The following is a 12,669-nucleotide window of genomic DNA, read 5'->3' as shown; positions in this document are numbered from 1 at the left end:
CTCTCCCCAGTGTTGTGGCCTTGTTGCCCTCGCACTGCTCACCGAGCCCCTCTTCCATCTCTCCTACCTTGTCCCTGTGTTTTTCCTTCCCCATCTTGCCTGTAAAAGATTTCAGATCCTGGAGGCACCTGGGGGCTCAGTCGGTGAAGCGTCTGCCTTCAGCTCAGGTCCTGATCCCGGTGTCCTGGGAGTTGGGCTCCCTGCTCAGCGGGGGGTCTGCTTCTCCCTCTGCCCCACCCCCCCCCGCTTGTGCTCTCTCTGTCTCAAATAAATAAATAAAATCTTTAAAAACAAAATTCAGATCCCCGTTTCCTGCCCATATCTCTCATGTGACATGTGTATTCACAGTAGCGTGTAGGACAATTTCCTTTGAATATTTGCCAGAGTATCAGGGAGCACTTTGAAACCCTTAGACGGACGCCCATGTACCTTTGTTAATTAGACACAAGTAAGCATAGCTTATTGTAACTAGATATTGTCAACTCGGGCAAGATCGTGAAGAAACTAAAATGTAAGGAAACAGAACAATATGCATCTTTTTAAATAGCTTATTCAAAAGTAGCATAATGACAGAAAACTGAACCAAGAGTAGCCTTGATCAATGAAGTTGTGTTGCTCATCAGAGGCAAAGGACAAGTGAAGACTCATATATGAACCACCCATTTAAATGTTACTAGGGCTTCATTTTTACATATTTTCCTAAGTTAAGCTAACCTGAATTTTATTCTAAGTTTGTCCTTAAACTTTTCTCTTTGGCTGTCTTTAAAAAAAGGCGGTCCTTTAGGCAAAACTCACATATGGTGACAGAAGCCTGAATGTTGTTTACCTGTGGGGGCAGGATATGATGATTGATTGGAGGGGGCACCGTGAGCCTCCTGGGCTGCTGGGGAGGTCCTGTATCCTGACCTGAGTGGTAGGTACATGGACATGCACGTGTATGATAATCCATCAAGTTGAACACTTACACTTTGTGCCTCTTCCTGATGAGCTGGGTGAAATAGGAATGAGTAAGGGGTTTAAAAAACTAAAATGTCCTTTCCTCGTTTTGGAACACAGGGACAGTATTCCATTCGTTCTTATGTTCCTGGTTATGCAGTGGGAGAGGGTGGGAGGCAGGAGAAAGGCGTGGGGTGCTTGCCCCCAGGACTTTGTCCTCCTCCCAGCTCCCCCCTGAGTCATCCCCTTGCTGTGTGTGTAGATAAATGTTTTCCTGGATATGAAGAGAGCATACCACATGTCAACAGCTGTGTTTTTATTCGGAAGCTGAAGCGTAGAGTCTTTTGTGACACGATCACATTCTTGCCTGGTTTGCTTTCCCACTGGCGTCTGTCATCCGCCCATCTTCCCATTGTGGTGCTTGAGAGTAGAAACCATCTTCTACCTTTTCCTACTCAACAAGTAGGTAGTGAATTGGGGTTTCTAGGGTGGAGAAGAGATGACAAAGGAAGGATTTAATAATACAGAGAAAATAAAGAGCCATCCGTGGGGAGACAGTAACACATCTTTTCCACCCCTCTGCCAAAGGTCTTACGATAGAAGTAAGCCAACGTTATAAAAAGATTTCAGTTTTCCATATGGAAGAGCCAGATTTAGGGCCAGGAAGGAGGAACAGAGAGGGTGTTTCTATTATTTCTGACATGAGAGAGTCTCCATATGTAAGCCTTTTCTTCCAGAATACCTCATCCTATGACATAAGTCAGGTTCGGGGCAACTTACTGTGCTCAGTTGACTTAGAACGGAATGTGAGTTTACTTTGTGAGAAATATCTCTGTTTGGGGAAAGCATACGGGAGTGTGGCTGTAATTCTGCCTTTGGGGCTCATGCCGTTGTCCTGTTAGGAAGTTGTTCTGAATGAGCTAAAGGCTTTGGTATCTCCTTCAGGAACTTAGTTCTGGGCTGTAATCTAGGATGTGCACATCACTGGAGAACTGAGGTCCTCTAGTTATTCCTGCTGTTCTCTCACTCACCAGAGCCGTTGTGAAGTCACAGATGCAGCAGTAACACTGTAAACCCACTAGTTCTCGAAAGGGAGTAGGATTTCCTAAGTGCACTCTGTCCCAGCTCTTGCCTGTCCTGAAGCCAAAATAATGAAAACCACAGGATTCTGTGAAACGCAATGAATGCGTGGATCCACCAGGACAGATGAGACAAACCTCAGTATACATAAAATCTCACTAAAGGAAAACCTCTTGATGACTCCGTGGGCTCCTCACTTCTGCCCAGCTCCCATTCTCAAATGTGCCAAACATTTGCTTCTGACAAAAGCCTGGAGGAAGTGGGAGGCGGTTTCACAGCCCAGCATCCCTGGCTAAGGGTGGGTGCCAACTCGCTGCGAGATTCTTCACCACCAGTGTAGCCTACGAAGGCCATCGGTCAGGAGCCACTGCTGTCCCCACTGACGATGAACCCCCAAGAACAACTGCACAGATGGTGCCCAGTGGGTCTGGGGGTGTCAAGGGGCGCTGCGTGATCAGCTCGCTGTCGTCACACATGTTTTATGAAAATGAACGTTTAGACCCTCGTTTCCCCCGAAAGCAGGGTTTTGCAGAAGATGACAGCCAAAGCATCACAAAGTGATAGGGCTGGCCTCCGTTATTCAGGGGAAATTGGGAAGAAAACTGACCTCTGGGTCAAAGGTCACTCTTCAGTGGTAAAAGTAGTTCCTGAAATTACAAAGGAAAATTGCAACTATGGAAATTTTAAGATGCATGGCCAAAAATCATGTTAAAAACAGACCAGATCACAAGTAGGAAAAAGTTTCCACAACTGTGATGTTTCATAGCCATCAACAGGTTCTCTCTCATTTGTGAGTAGGAGAGATGCGTGTGCACACACATGAACACACATGCATGTGGACACACAAAAGAGTGGAGTTTGTGATTACAACTCTGTGTGTATATTAAATGATGATAAATGCAATGGCACGCTATATGGCTATGAAATGTCATGTTTTCAGAAGATTTTAATTACTTGGGAAAAGCTCATAATCCAAGGTGATGACACTTTACACATCCAGTGTGCCCTGTGTGTGTGTTCAATGTGTAGATTTAGGCACAAAGGGGAATATATTGAAAGGAAATAGATCGAAAAGAATATAGAGGTTAGATCTTTGTAGTGAGAGTGTGGATAATGGCTTTTCCTGCATCATTTCCTGCATTTTCTGGCTTTAAAAAAATAAAATGTGTTAGTTTTATAATTGGAAAACAAAACTAACATTAAAACAAAATATATCTCCCCTCAAAGCTTTGCTCCTCCTTTGAAAGTTAAAGTTCCGGGGCACCTGGGTGGTTCAGTCGGTTAAGTGGCTACCTTCAGGTCATGACCCCAGGGTCCTGGGATCGAGTCCCACATTGGGCTCCCTGCTCAGCGGGGAGCCTGCTTCTCCCTCTCCCTCTGCTCCTCCCCCTGCTTGTGCTCTCTCTGTCTCTCTCAAATAAATAAAATAAAATCTTAAAAAAATAAAGTTTCTATTTTATTTTTATTTTTTTTAAGATTTTATTTAGTTATTTATTTGAGAGAGAGGAGAGACAGTGAGAGAGTACAAGCGGGGAGGAGAGGGAGAGGGAGAAGTGGGCTCCCTGCAGAGCAAGGAGCCTGATGTGGGACTCTATCCCAGGACTCTGGGATCATGACCTGAGCTGAAGGCAGACACTTAACCGACTGAGCCACCCAGGTGCCCCAAAGGTAAATTTTTTAAATAAAAAATGAAGATTTTATGCTGCCTTTCTGTAATAGTAGGTGGGAGACTCAGGTGAGAGGTTCTGGAAAGCCTGAGCGCTCTTGCAGGTCTGCCGCCTTGGGGACACCACTGCCTTCAAGCGTCTGGGGTCCCTGTAGTCTCCCTGTGACACGCGCCTGCTCCAGCGTGCTGCTGACCTCAGGGTTCACGTCTGCACGCTCATCTGAAGCCAACATGTGGGGAGCCCTCCTACCAAGCCCTTTTTAGCACTTTTTTCATTAAACCATTTATTTAGCCATTCAAAAATACTATCTCTCTCGCCGTTCACATAAAGAGTCAGCGTTATTTTTCAAAACAGTTTAAAACATAAGTTCTTCCCTCCCTTGTGGAGGATCGTTTCCATTGATTATTCACATGAAGTATTTCAGCCTAGAATTTTGATTAGGGTGCCTGGCTTTCCAGCTGGTGCCTTGGCTTGGTGTTCAGATACCCAGGTGGTGATCTGAATGATCTAAAGCTCCACAGAATACAGTAGAATTTCAAAGCAGGGAAGGACCTTAGAAATCATTTAATCCAACTCTGTTTATTGTACATATGAAGAGGGTGAAGCCAGAGAGCTTGGGGCCCACGGTTAGCACCCCATTAGTCACAGGCTTCCTGACCTGTCATCGTGGTCTTCTTGTTACGTCGTCCTCAGAATACGCATCCAAACTCTGTTGACATAGAGTCTACTCCACCGCAAGCTGAACACGGTGGCCTAGAAGCTTCTGCCTAGCTGCCATGGAGCCTCTCACTGCGGCCTGAGAACAGGTGGGTCCCACCACGCCGGGGTCTTCCTCCTGTTTTCTCAGAAAATTCCCATTTGTTCTCATCAGATTCTTTTCAGCTTAGTTGATTTTTTTTAACCTTGGACTTCCAGCTGAGAAGAAATCTCTTTTCTATCAGTATTATTTTTACAAAAGCTGACCTTGTTCGAGTTTTGCTTTGATCTTTATTTATTTGATCTTTTGGCAGTGGAGTTATGTAAATTTAGTTTCTAAGTTAAAGGATAAGTATGAACAAATTTAGTTAAGAAAACTCTGTTTCTCTATATACTGTTGTTCTTAAACCATAACTAAAGACTTTCTGTGGATGGTGGGGACTAGCCTGTCCTCCTGGCCAACACGATGAAGACGTCACAACAGCTGCGGCTGGGGGGGGGGGGGAGATTGGCTACACTGTTGCAATTCATTTGATACAGTGGATTTTTATTAGTTCTGTAACTCCCCCTCAAAGTTGTTTGTTTTTGTTTTGTTTTTTTATAGCAGGTGTGACTTTTAACCTTCCACACTCAAACTTGTGTGATACTGAGTAATTTTGTAGGGGCAATGTAATCCAAAATATGTGGGAAATGAATTTTAAGAAAGGTTAATGATGTCTCTTATAGTTTTGAACTCAAATAATCGTTTTTATGGTGAACCAAATATGGGCAAGTCAAACTAAAAACTGGAGACCAGGAGAACTTGGAGGGAGAAGGTGACCGACAGGTTAGTGAAAGACGTTTGTGCTTCTGCTGTGCTCTCAGTCTCACCAAGGAGGGCCCTGTCCTTGCAGTAAACCTGGTGACTTTGACTTAAAATTCAGATGTCCCTTCACTGAGGTCGTGATTAACATACACACTCTTATTTATATAATTTGTATAGTTTGTAGTGAAAATGCAAAATGGTTTTGCTTTTTTGTAGATGAGATCCATAAAATTTTGAAAGTGAGAAGTGTTTGTATGTCTTTCTTAATGAGAGTAATGAAATATATTTGTTGAGCCAGGCTTAATGTCAGTCTCAAAAACGTGCTTACAAAACTGTACCCTCAACCTCCAGACCAATCTTTCGGACAACCTCTTCGTCCACATTGTCACTAACTTCACTTCCTTGGGCCCTGCTGCTATTTTTAGTTCATTTGATAAAGATGTTCAATGTAGTTTTAGGCATTTCTGATTGACCTTAAAGTACATCATCATGTATCAATCCTGAACACCAGTGAGTATGGAAGTGTGTTCTAAGGTACATAGGACAGATCAACCTGCTTTATTCAACATTTCACCAGAATGTTTTCTGGTCGTACCATATATATTTATGAAAATATATAGTAATAGTTTTTGTTCCGTTATTCATAAGATTCTCAGAGGTTTTCTGGTTCATTAAAGGAAGATTGAAGTCATTCCATTTCTTCCTCCCAGCACTGTGCTCCTGGACCACGCACTAGCTCCCAGCCTGGGCTCCCTGTGTCTTTAGTGCTTCTCCTTGGGGTTCACCCTGCACACTGGCCCCAGATCATTCATCCTAAAATCAAGTTTTCAGCCCCAGCAGCCCCTGCCTCATTAGGCCGCCCCCGCAGTGTCCCTGTGATGCGGCTCAGTCTGCTCGGGAAGGTCCTGCATGATGTGTGAAGTTTGCTATCCGTCTGCCTCCTGTTCATCTGTCCAAGCCCTGCCTGCCCTCCAAGGCCTCCCTCACATTCTGCTTCTCACACCTAGTTCAGTGCTACTCTCTGGATTACTCTGTCCTCATCTTATCTCCCTGTTCCCTGTCTACTCCATGTTTGCACCATACTTTTAAGTTCTGCTTCTTTTCTTGTAGTATTCTCTCACTGTTTTTGTTTGAATGTCACATTTTCCTGGCAACTGTCCAGAGCGGTGGCCCCAGCTCGGACCATTGAGGTCCTGCTCTGAGGCTACTGAAGCTGATCTCTGGTGAGGAGCCCAGGACCCTGTTTCCATTAAGCCTCCAGGGAATTCATTCCAGTGATGATCAGATTACTCGTCACTTAAACTGTACAGTAAATGTTTGAATTTCCAAACTATTAATTTTGTATTAAATGGATTTTAAGTTCTTTGAAAATTATGATCTGTGTATAGTGTTAACTTCATCTAGTTTATAGTTAGGATTCTGTATCAGTGAGAGAAATTTTCAAATAAAATACTTGGCTCACATGTACTTAAGTGAATAATTTGTACACAATTCTCCTTTATAAAAATTCTTTCACTTCTTTTTAATTATACAACTAATTCACAGTACATTCTCATGTATTCAAAAATATAAAGTGAAACTCATCCTTGATTCTTTCCTCCCAGGGTAAAGAGGGTTATTGATATGCCGAGTTCCCCTCCAAATTTTTTTAATACATTTACGTCTTTAGAGGACTGAGTCTGTGTGGCTCAGTTGGTTGAGTATCAGACTCTTGGTTTCAGCTCAGGTCGTGATCTCAGGGTCGTGAGATCGAGTCCTGTGTTGGGCTCCGCACTCAGCACGGAGTCTGCTTGAGCTTCTCTCCCTCTGCCCCTCCCCACCTGCTCTCTCTGAAAGAAAGAAAGAAAGAAAGAAAAAATCTTTTTTAAAAAAGACAATTTCCTCATACTCAAGCATTTAATATATGCTAAATGTCGTTGTTAATGTGTATAAAGTGCTTGATGTTTGTGAGATTCTCTTTAAATGTTAGTTTAAACTAACATTGCCAGCCCTTTCGTCCACCCGCCTGCTTCATTTTGTACTTCTTGTGGTAGTTGGGGCTCCTCAGTGGTAACAGCTCCAGACGTGAAATGACCCGCATGGAGGGACGTCCTGCGAGTGTTCAGGAAATGCATCACCCGAGCACACCCAGCTCTGGTGTGTGAACGGTGGATCAAAGGCTGGCCTACAGGTTGCTCATTTCATCTTCTCAACAGCACCCCAGGGTCCCTATGATGATCCATGCAAATACTGGAGGACAAAGAATGCTTTGGTTTTTGTTGGAAGTCTTAAGAATGTTCATCAGGGTGTGGATTCTTTACTTTCAGATACTTTCTTCCTCACATACCAGCACTGAACTGAAAAGTTATTATTTGCAGACTGCCCTTTTACAAAAAGGCAATATGGCACAATCCCGTGGGACAATTGAGACAAAAATGTGCTACTTTAGGCACTTTCTTACTTAAATTTGGCTACAGCCCATGAAGCAGAAAATATATTTCCTTCAAAGCATTTTCATTGTTCAGAAATATACAAAGCTATGTCAATGTTAACCAGACTTATGATCATTGTACAAGTGAATCTAAATATTGATCATTAGGTTGTACTCCTGAAACTAGTATTGTATGTCAGTTATACCTCAGTTTTTTTAAAAAAAGAAGGAATGGAACAGAATGGAGAGGCTTATATGGTTAATTAGTCTTTGACAAAGGAGACAAGAACATCCAATGGGGAAAAGACTTCTCTTCAACAAATGGTGTTGGGAAAACTGGTCAGCTACATGCAGAAGAATGGAACTGGACAACTTTCTTACACCATACACAAAAATAAACTCAAAATGGATTCAAGACCTGAGTGTGAGACCTGAAACCATAAAAATCCTAAAAGAAACCATTAGCAGTAAACTCTTTGACATTGGCGTTAGCAACATTTTTCTAGATATGTCTCCTGAGGCAAGGGAAACAAAAGCAAAAGTAAACTATTAGGATTACACCAAGATAAAAAGCTTTTGCCCAGCAAAGGGCAACAGCAAAGGCATCAACAAAATGACAAGGCGATCTACTGAATGGGAGAAGATATTCACAAATGATACATCTGATAAGGGGTTAATATCCAAAATATACGAGGAACTTATATAACTCAATACCAAGAAAATCCCAAACAATCCAATTAAAAAATGGGCAGAAGACATGAACAGACATTTCTCCAAAGAAGACATCGAAGTGGCCAACAGACTCATGAGAAGATGCTCAACATCACTGATCATCAGGGAAATGCAAATCAAAACCACAAAGAGATCCCACCTCACACCTGTCAGAATGGCTAAAATCAGCAGTACAAGAAACAACAGGTGTTGGCGAGAATGCAAAGAAAGGGGAATCCTCGTGCACTGTTGGTGGGAATGCAAACTGGTGCAACCACTCTGGAGAACAGTATGGAGGCACCTCAAAAAGTTAAACATAGAACTACCCTACAATCCAGTAATCGCACTGCTGGGTATTTACCCAAAGCAAATGAAAACACTGATTTGAAGGGAAACATTCACCCCATGTTTGTAGCAGCCAAGATATGGAAGCAGCCCAGGTGTCCATCGAGTGGTGAATGGATGAAGAAGATGTGGTAGTGGGGCTCCTGGCTGGCTTAGTCAGTAGGGCATATGATCTCAGGGTTGTGAATTCAAGCTCCATATTGGGTGTAGAGATTACTCAAAAAAATAAATAAAATATTGCAGTTTAAAAAAACAATTTAAAAAAGATGCAGTACACACACACACTGGAATGTTACTTAGCTATAAAAAAGGGTGAAATCTTGCCACTTGCAACGACATGGATGGAGCTAGAGGGTATTATATTAAGTGACATAACTCAATCAAAGAAGGACAAATACACGATTTCACTCATATGTGGAATCTAAAGCACAAAACAAGAGCAGAAACAGAGCCCTGAATACAGAGAACAGACTGGTGGTTGCAGAGGGAGGGGAGGGACAGGTGAAGGGCAGAGGGAGGTCCAGCTTCCAGGAATGGGATGGGTAAGTCCCGGGAGGAGCAGCACGGCACAGGGAACACAGTGGTGTTGCCCCAGGGAAGTGTGGTGACGGACGGCAGCCACACTCATGAGACCGCAGTGTGACACACTCTTGCCGTGTCACCGTGCTGTGCGTCGGACACGAACGTCGCAGCCTGTGTCGGCTATACTTCAGTTTAAAAAAATAAATAATAAAAAATAAAAAGAAATACAGTTTTCCCTCATGGTTTTGATTTTCCCAACTGCTAAAAAGAATGACTTGGAATTTGTGAAGCTGACACTGTCTCTTTGTAAGTTGTGATATTGATTCTGCAGCTATGTCAACAAGGGAGCTCTAGGTGGCTGGGGGGCGTATTCCTGGTTTCCTCATCTTCTTTCCCTCACCCTGCAATCCCCCACTCTCTCCCAAACACTGTTACAAGAGAGAAAACGCAAGGGAAACAAAGAAATACCATTTGTAGCTTTTCCAGATTTTTTCTTTCTTGTTAACTTTCCTCTCATACTTCTTTTTTTCTATTACATTTTTTAAAATTTTTTATTGTTATGTTAATCACCATACATTACATCATTAGCTTTAGGTGTAGTGTTCCATGATTCATTGTTTGTACATAACACCCAGTGCTCCATGCCGAACGTGCCCTCCTCAATACCCATCACCAGGCTAACCCATCCTCCCACCCCCCTCCCCTCTAGAACCCTCAGTTTGTTTTTCAGTTTTTAAAGACTTCCCTTGCCTCTGTATCTGCCTTGAGCCCGTCATGGGGATTCCTCCGCTCTGTACCTCCCTCCTCCTGTCCTGAGAACTTTGTGGGCTCATTAGTTGTGCTCTTGACCGAGGGATGTGCACACGGCACAGTTCACTATCCCTCGGGGTCCCGGAGCCACGGTCCCCAACTGTTCTTGTTTTCAGGTGTGAGGTGCCGGGCAGCTTACTCCTATGTGTGAGGACCCGAGTTGCAAATTTACAAAGTGCTTTCTTACGCAGATTGGAGATTTGCCTATAATGGTGTTGCTGTCACCCACTCGAGCACAGAAATGCGTTCTGGAGCTAGTCCTCTGGGAACGGTGCACAACTCAAGCTCATCCCTTGAACGGTGTCACGGAGCAAATGCCGTCTGCTTTGGGGTTTTTTCCTCCATTAAGAGGCTGAAAACCTAACCAAAGAACGGGCAGATGTTCCCACCTGAGATTATTTCTTTTTTTTCTTTTTTCTTTTTTTAAATTTATTTATTTATTTTTTTATTCTTATGTTAATCACCTGAGATTATTTCTGTTTGTTTGGTTTTGGGCATGAGTTTATATGGTATTCAAGGTGAATGAACTCTGGAAAAGACTATTTTGCTCTGTAATAGAGATTAGATTGTTTGTTTTTAGAGTTCTTTATCAACCCAAGACTAAGGTTAGGTGAAAAATCATGCTGCGGGTTCTATTAGATAGAGATTAAAAGCAGCAATTCGGAAGGATTTTACAAATGGTGGAGGACAGCTTCTGGTGGATGGAAGTGTGGGGGGCGCCTTGCTGGCCTCCTCTGGGGTGAGAGGTGGCCCGGCATCATCACCGATGTCCAGTCGGACGGGTCTCGTATCCACCTGTCGTCATATCGTTTCACACATCTGTTTGTCATGTCAAAGGGATTTCATGTGTTCCCAAGAAGTATCTTGGTGGTAACCCATTTTCCTTATGCAACGGATGTGACCATCTCTACTTTCCCAAATATAACACAGAATGAAGTCTTTATTCGAGCCAAAAGAATGTGATGAGTCTGTGGGTGTTTCTGCCTCTAGGGAGTCAACTAGTCATAGATCCATAAATTTATCTGATTAAAAAAAAATGTTAGTGGGGGTGAGTAGGGGAAAGAGAATATTTACATTTGTTACACCCCAAAATGTATATAATAAAATATCATTTCTTTGCAACTGCTGAGTACGCTCTGCCCGAGAGTCGTGGCTCTGAGGGTTCACGTTAGACCTAAAGACAACAAGGTCTGTTAGGTTCTTACGGAAAATCAGGAGGTGGTTTTGAGGATGTCTGACTTGAACACTGTGAGTAAAATATTAAGGGTTCGTGTACCAGTTAAATGATCTGCTTCTTTGTTCAGCGCCTTACTCTCCCACTCTGTAAAAGTAGGTTTTCTCTTCAAGCTCATTAGTAGCTTCATCACTGGGGGTCAGGTAGCATATTCTTTAAAAACCAGTATGTGGAGGCACTAAGAACCACCAACCCGTACACTGTAAATGGATTAATTGTATGGTTTGTGAATTGTATACTAATAAAATTTAAAAAACAAGTACGTAATTATATTGAAAATACAATGTTTTGGTTTTCGGATAGATTTACCCCCCAAATTAAATATTCTTCATAACTACTTGAGTAGTTGCCATTTTTAATGAAAGCCCCTTTTGAGCCCTTCACCAACTCCGTGGTGTCACTCCTTCCCGCCGTGCCCTTGGCGCCCCGCCGGCCTGTGTGCGAGGGTCCACGGCATCCATGCGCCTCTGCCCCTGGAGTCTGACGAGTGTGTTTATCAAGCCTGTGCATGCCGGCTGCCTGTTTGGGTAATTGTGTCATTTAATTCAATTTAAAAACAATCCATTTATATGTCCACGTCCTGGGCAGCCGCTCTGACACCCCCACCCTGGCCTGCCGGGCACCCCCCGCCGTGTGCGCCCACGCAGGAGCGGTACCGAGGACAGTGCTAAGTGCACATAAAAATGTTGTGTTGTGATGCCTTGTTTCTGATTGGTTTTCTTTTGCTTTTTTTCAGACCACGCAGACCTTTCAAGTTGCCAAAAAGGTAAAGTAATCTGTATCATCTCATTAGATAATGAAGTTACCTGCGCCCTGTCCTCTTTGGCACTTGGGTCACATTTGTTGCTATTCCTGCCTTCCTCATTCGTATTTTTATGAAGGAAAAGTACATTTCCCCTGACTTGGCTGCTTGAGTAACGCCCTCTCCCAAAGTGGGTGACCTAGATTCTGTTTGTGTTTCATCGTTCACATTGGCTCCTTCCTGCAGTGGATCCCTTCCTTCTTGTCTTATTTGCGGAGGACAAGTCACTCCTCTGCCATCTGCCATGAGTTGGGTTTGTAGCCCTTTGTTTCGGGGGTTGTCTGTGTTTCTTCTCCAAAATGTGGTTACCGTATTAAAATGGAGGTAGTCTTTTATGTGGAAATTTTGAAGTTTTATCTTTTCAGTCAAAAAGCAGAATTTTAAAGGGATAAGTGTTTCTTAAAAAAAAGCCTGGTCTCCTCGGTGATGTGCTTGTAGGTGGCAGTTCCAGATGTTGGCGACTAAACGATCCTTGAATCTCACCTCCTAGAGAAGGCTTATCCTCTCTTTACAGTATAATTACTACATAAACTTTCATTCGTAAATTCCTTCTCCATTTAAAGATTATTTATTTTTAAAAATTGTGCTAAAATAGAGCATAAAATCCGCCATTTTAACCGAGTGTAAGTTCACGGCTCTGCGGCGCCAAGT

The 12,669-nt window shown here is 43.1% G+C and overlaps 1 protein-coding gene across 4 annotated transcripts in view; it reads left to right on the top strand.

Moving 5' to 3' along the window:
- DISP1 (dispatched RND transporter family member 1) overlaps positions 1-12,669 on the top strand; it is a 101,161-nt gene that overhangs the window by 69,419 nt on the left and 19,073 nt on the right. For all 4 annotated transcript variants that reach the window (XM_021679480.1, XM_021679482.1, XM_021679479.1 and 1 more), the window contains one exon: positions 11,953-11,982. In XM_021679480.1, coding sequence (XP_021535155.1) covers positions 11,953-11,982 — 30 coding nt within the window. The remainder of the gene's footprint in view (positions 1-11,952; positions 11,983-12,669) is intronic.

Source organism: Neomonachus schauinslandi, chromosome 6 (genome assembly GCF_002201575.2).
Source record: "Neomonachus schauinslandi chromosome 6, ASM220157v2, whole genome shotgun sequence".
Lineage (NCBI taxonomy): Eukaryota > Metazoa > Chordata > Mammalia > Carnivora > Phocidae > Neomonachus > Neomonachus schauinslandi.
This window is presented reverse-complemented; position numbering and strand designations above follow the sequence as displayed.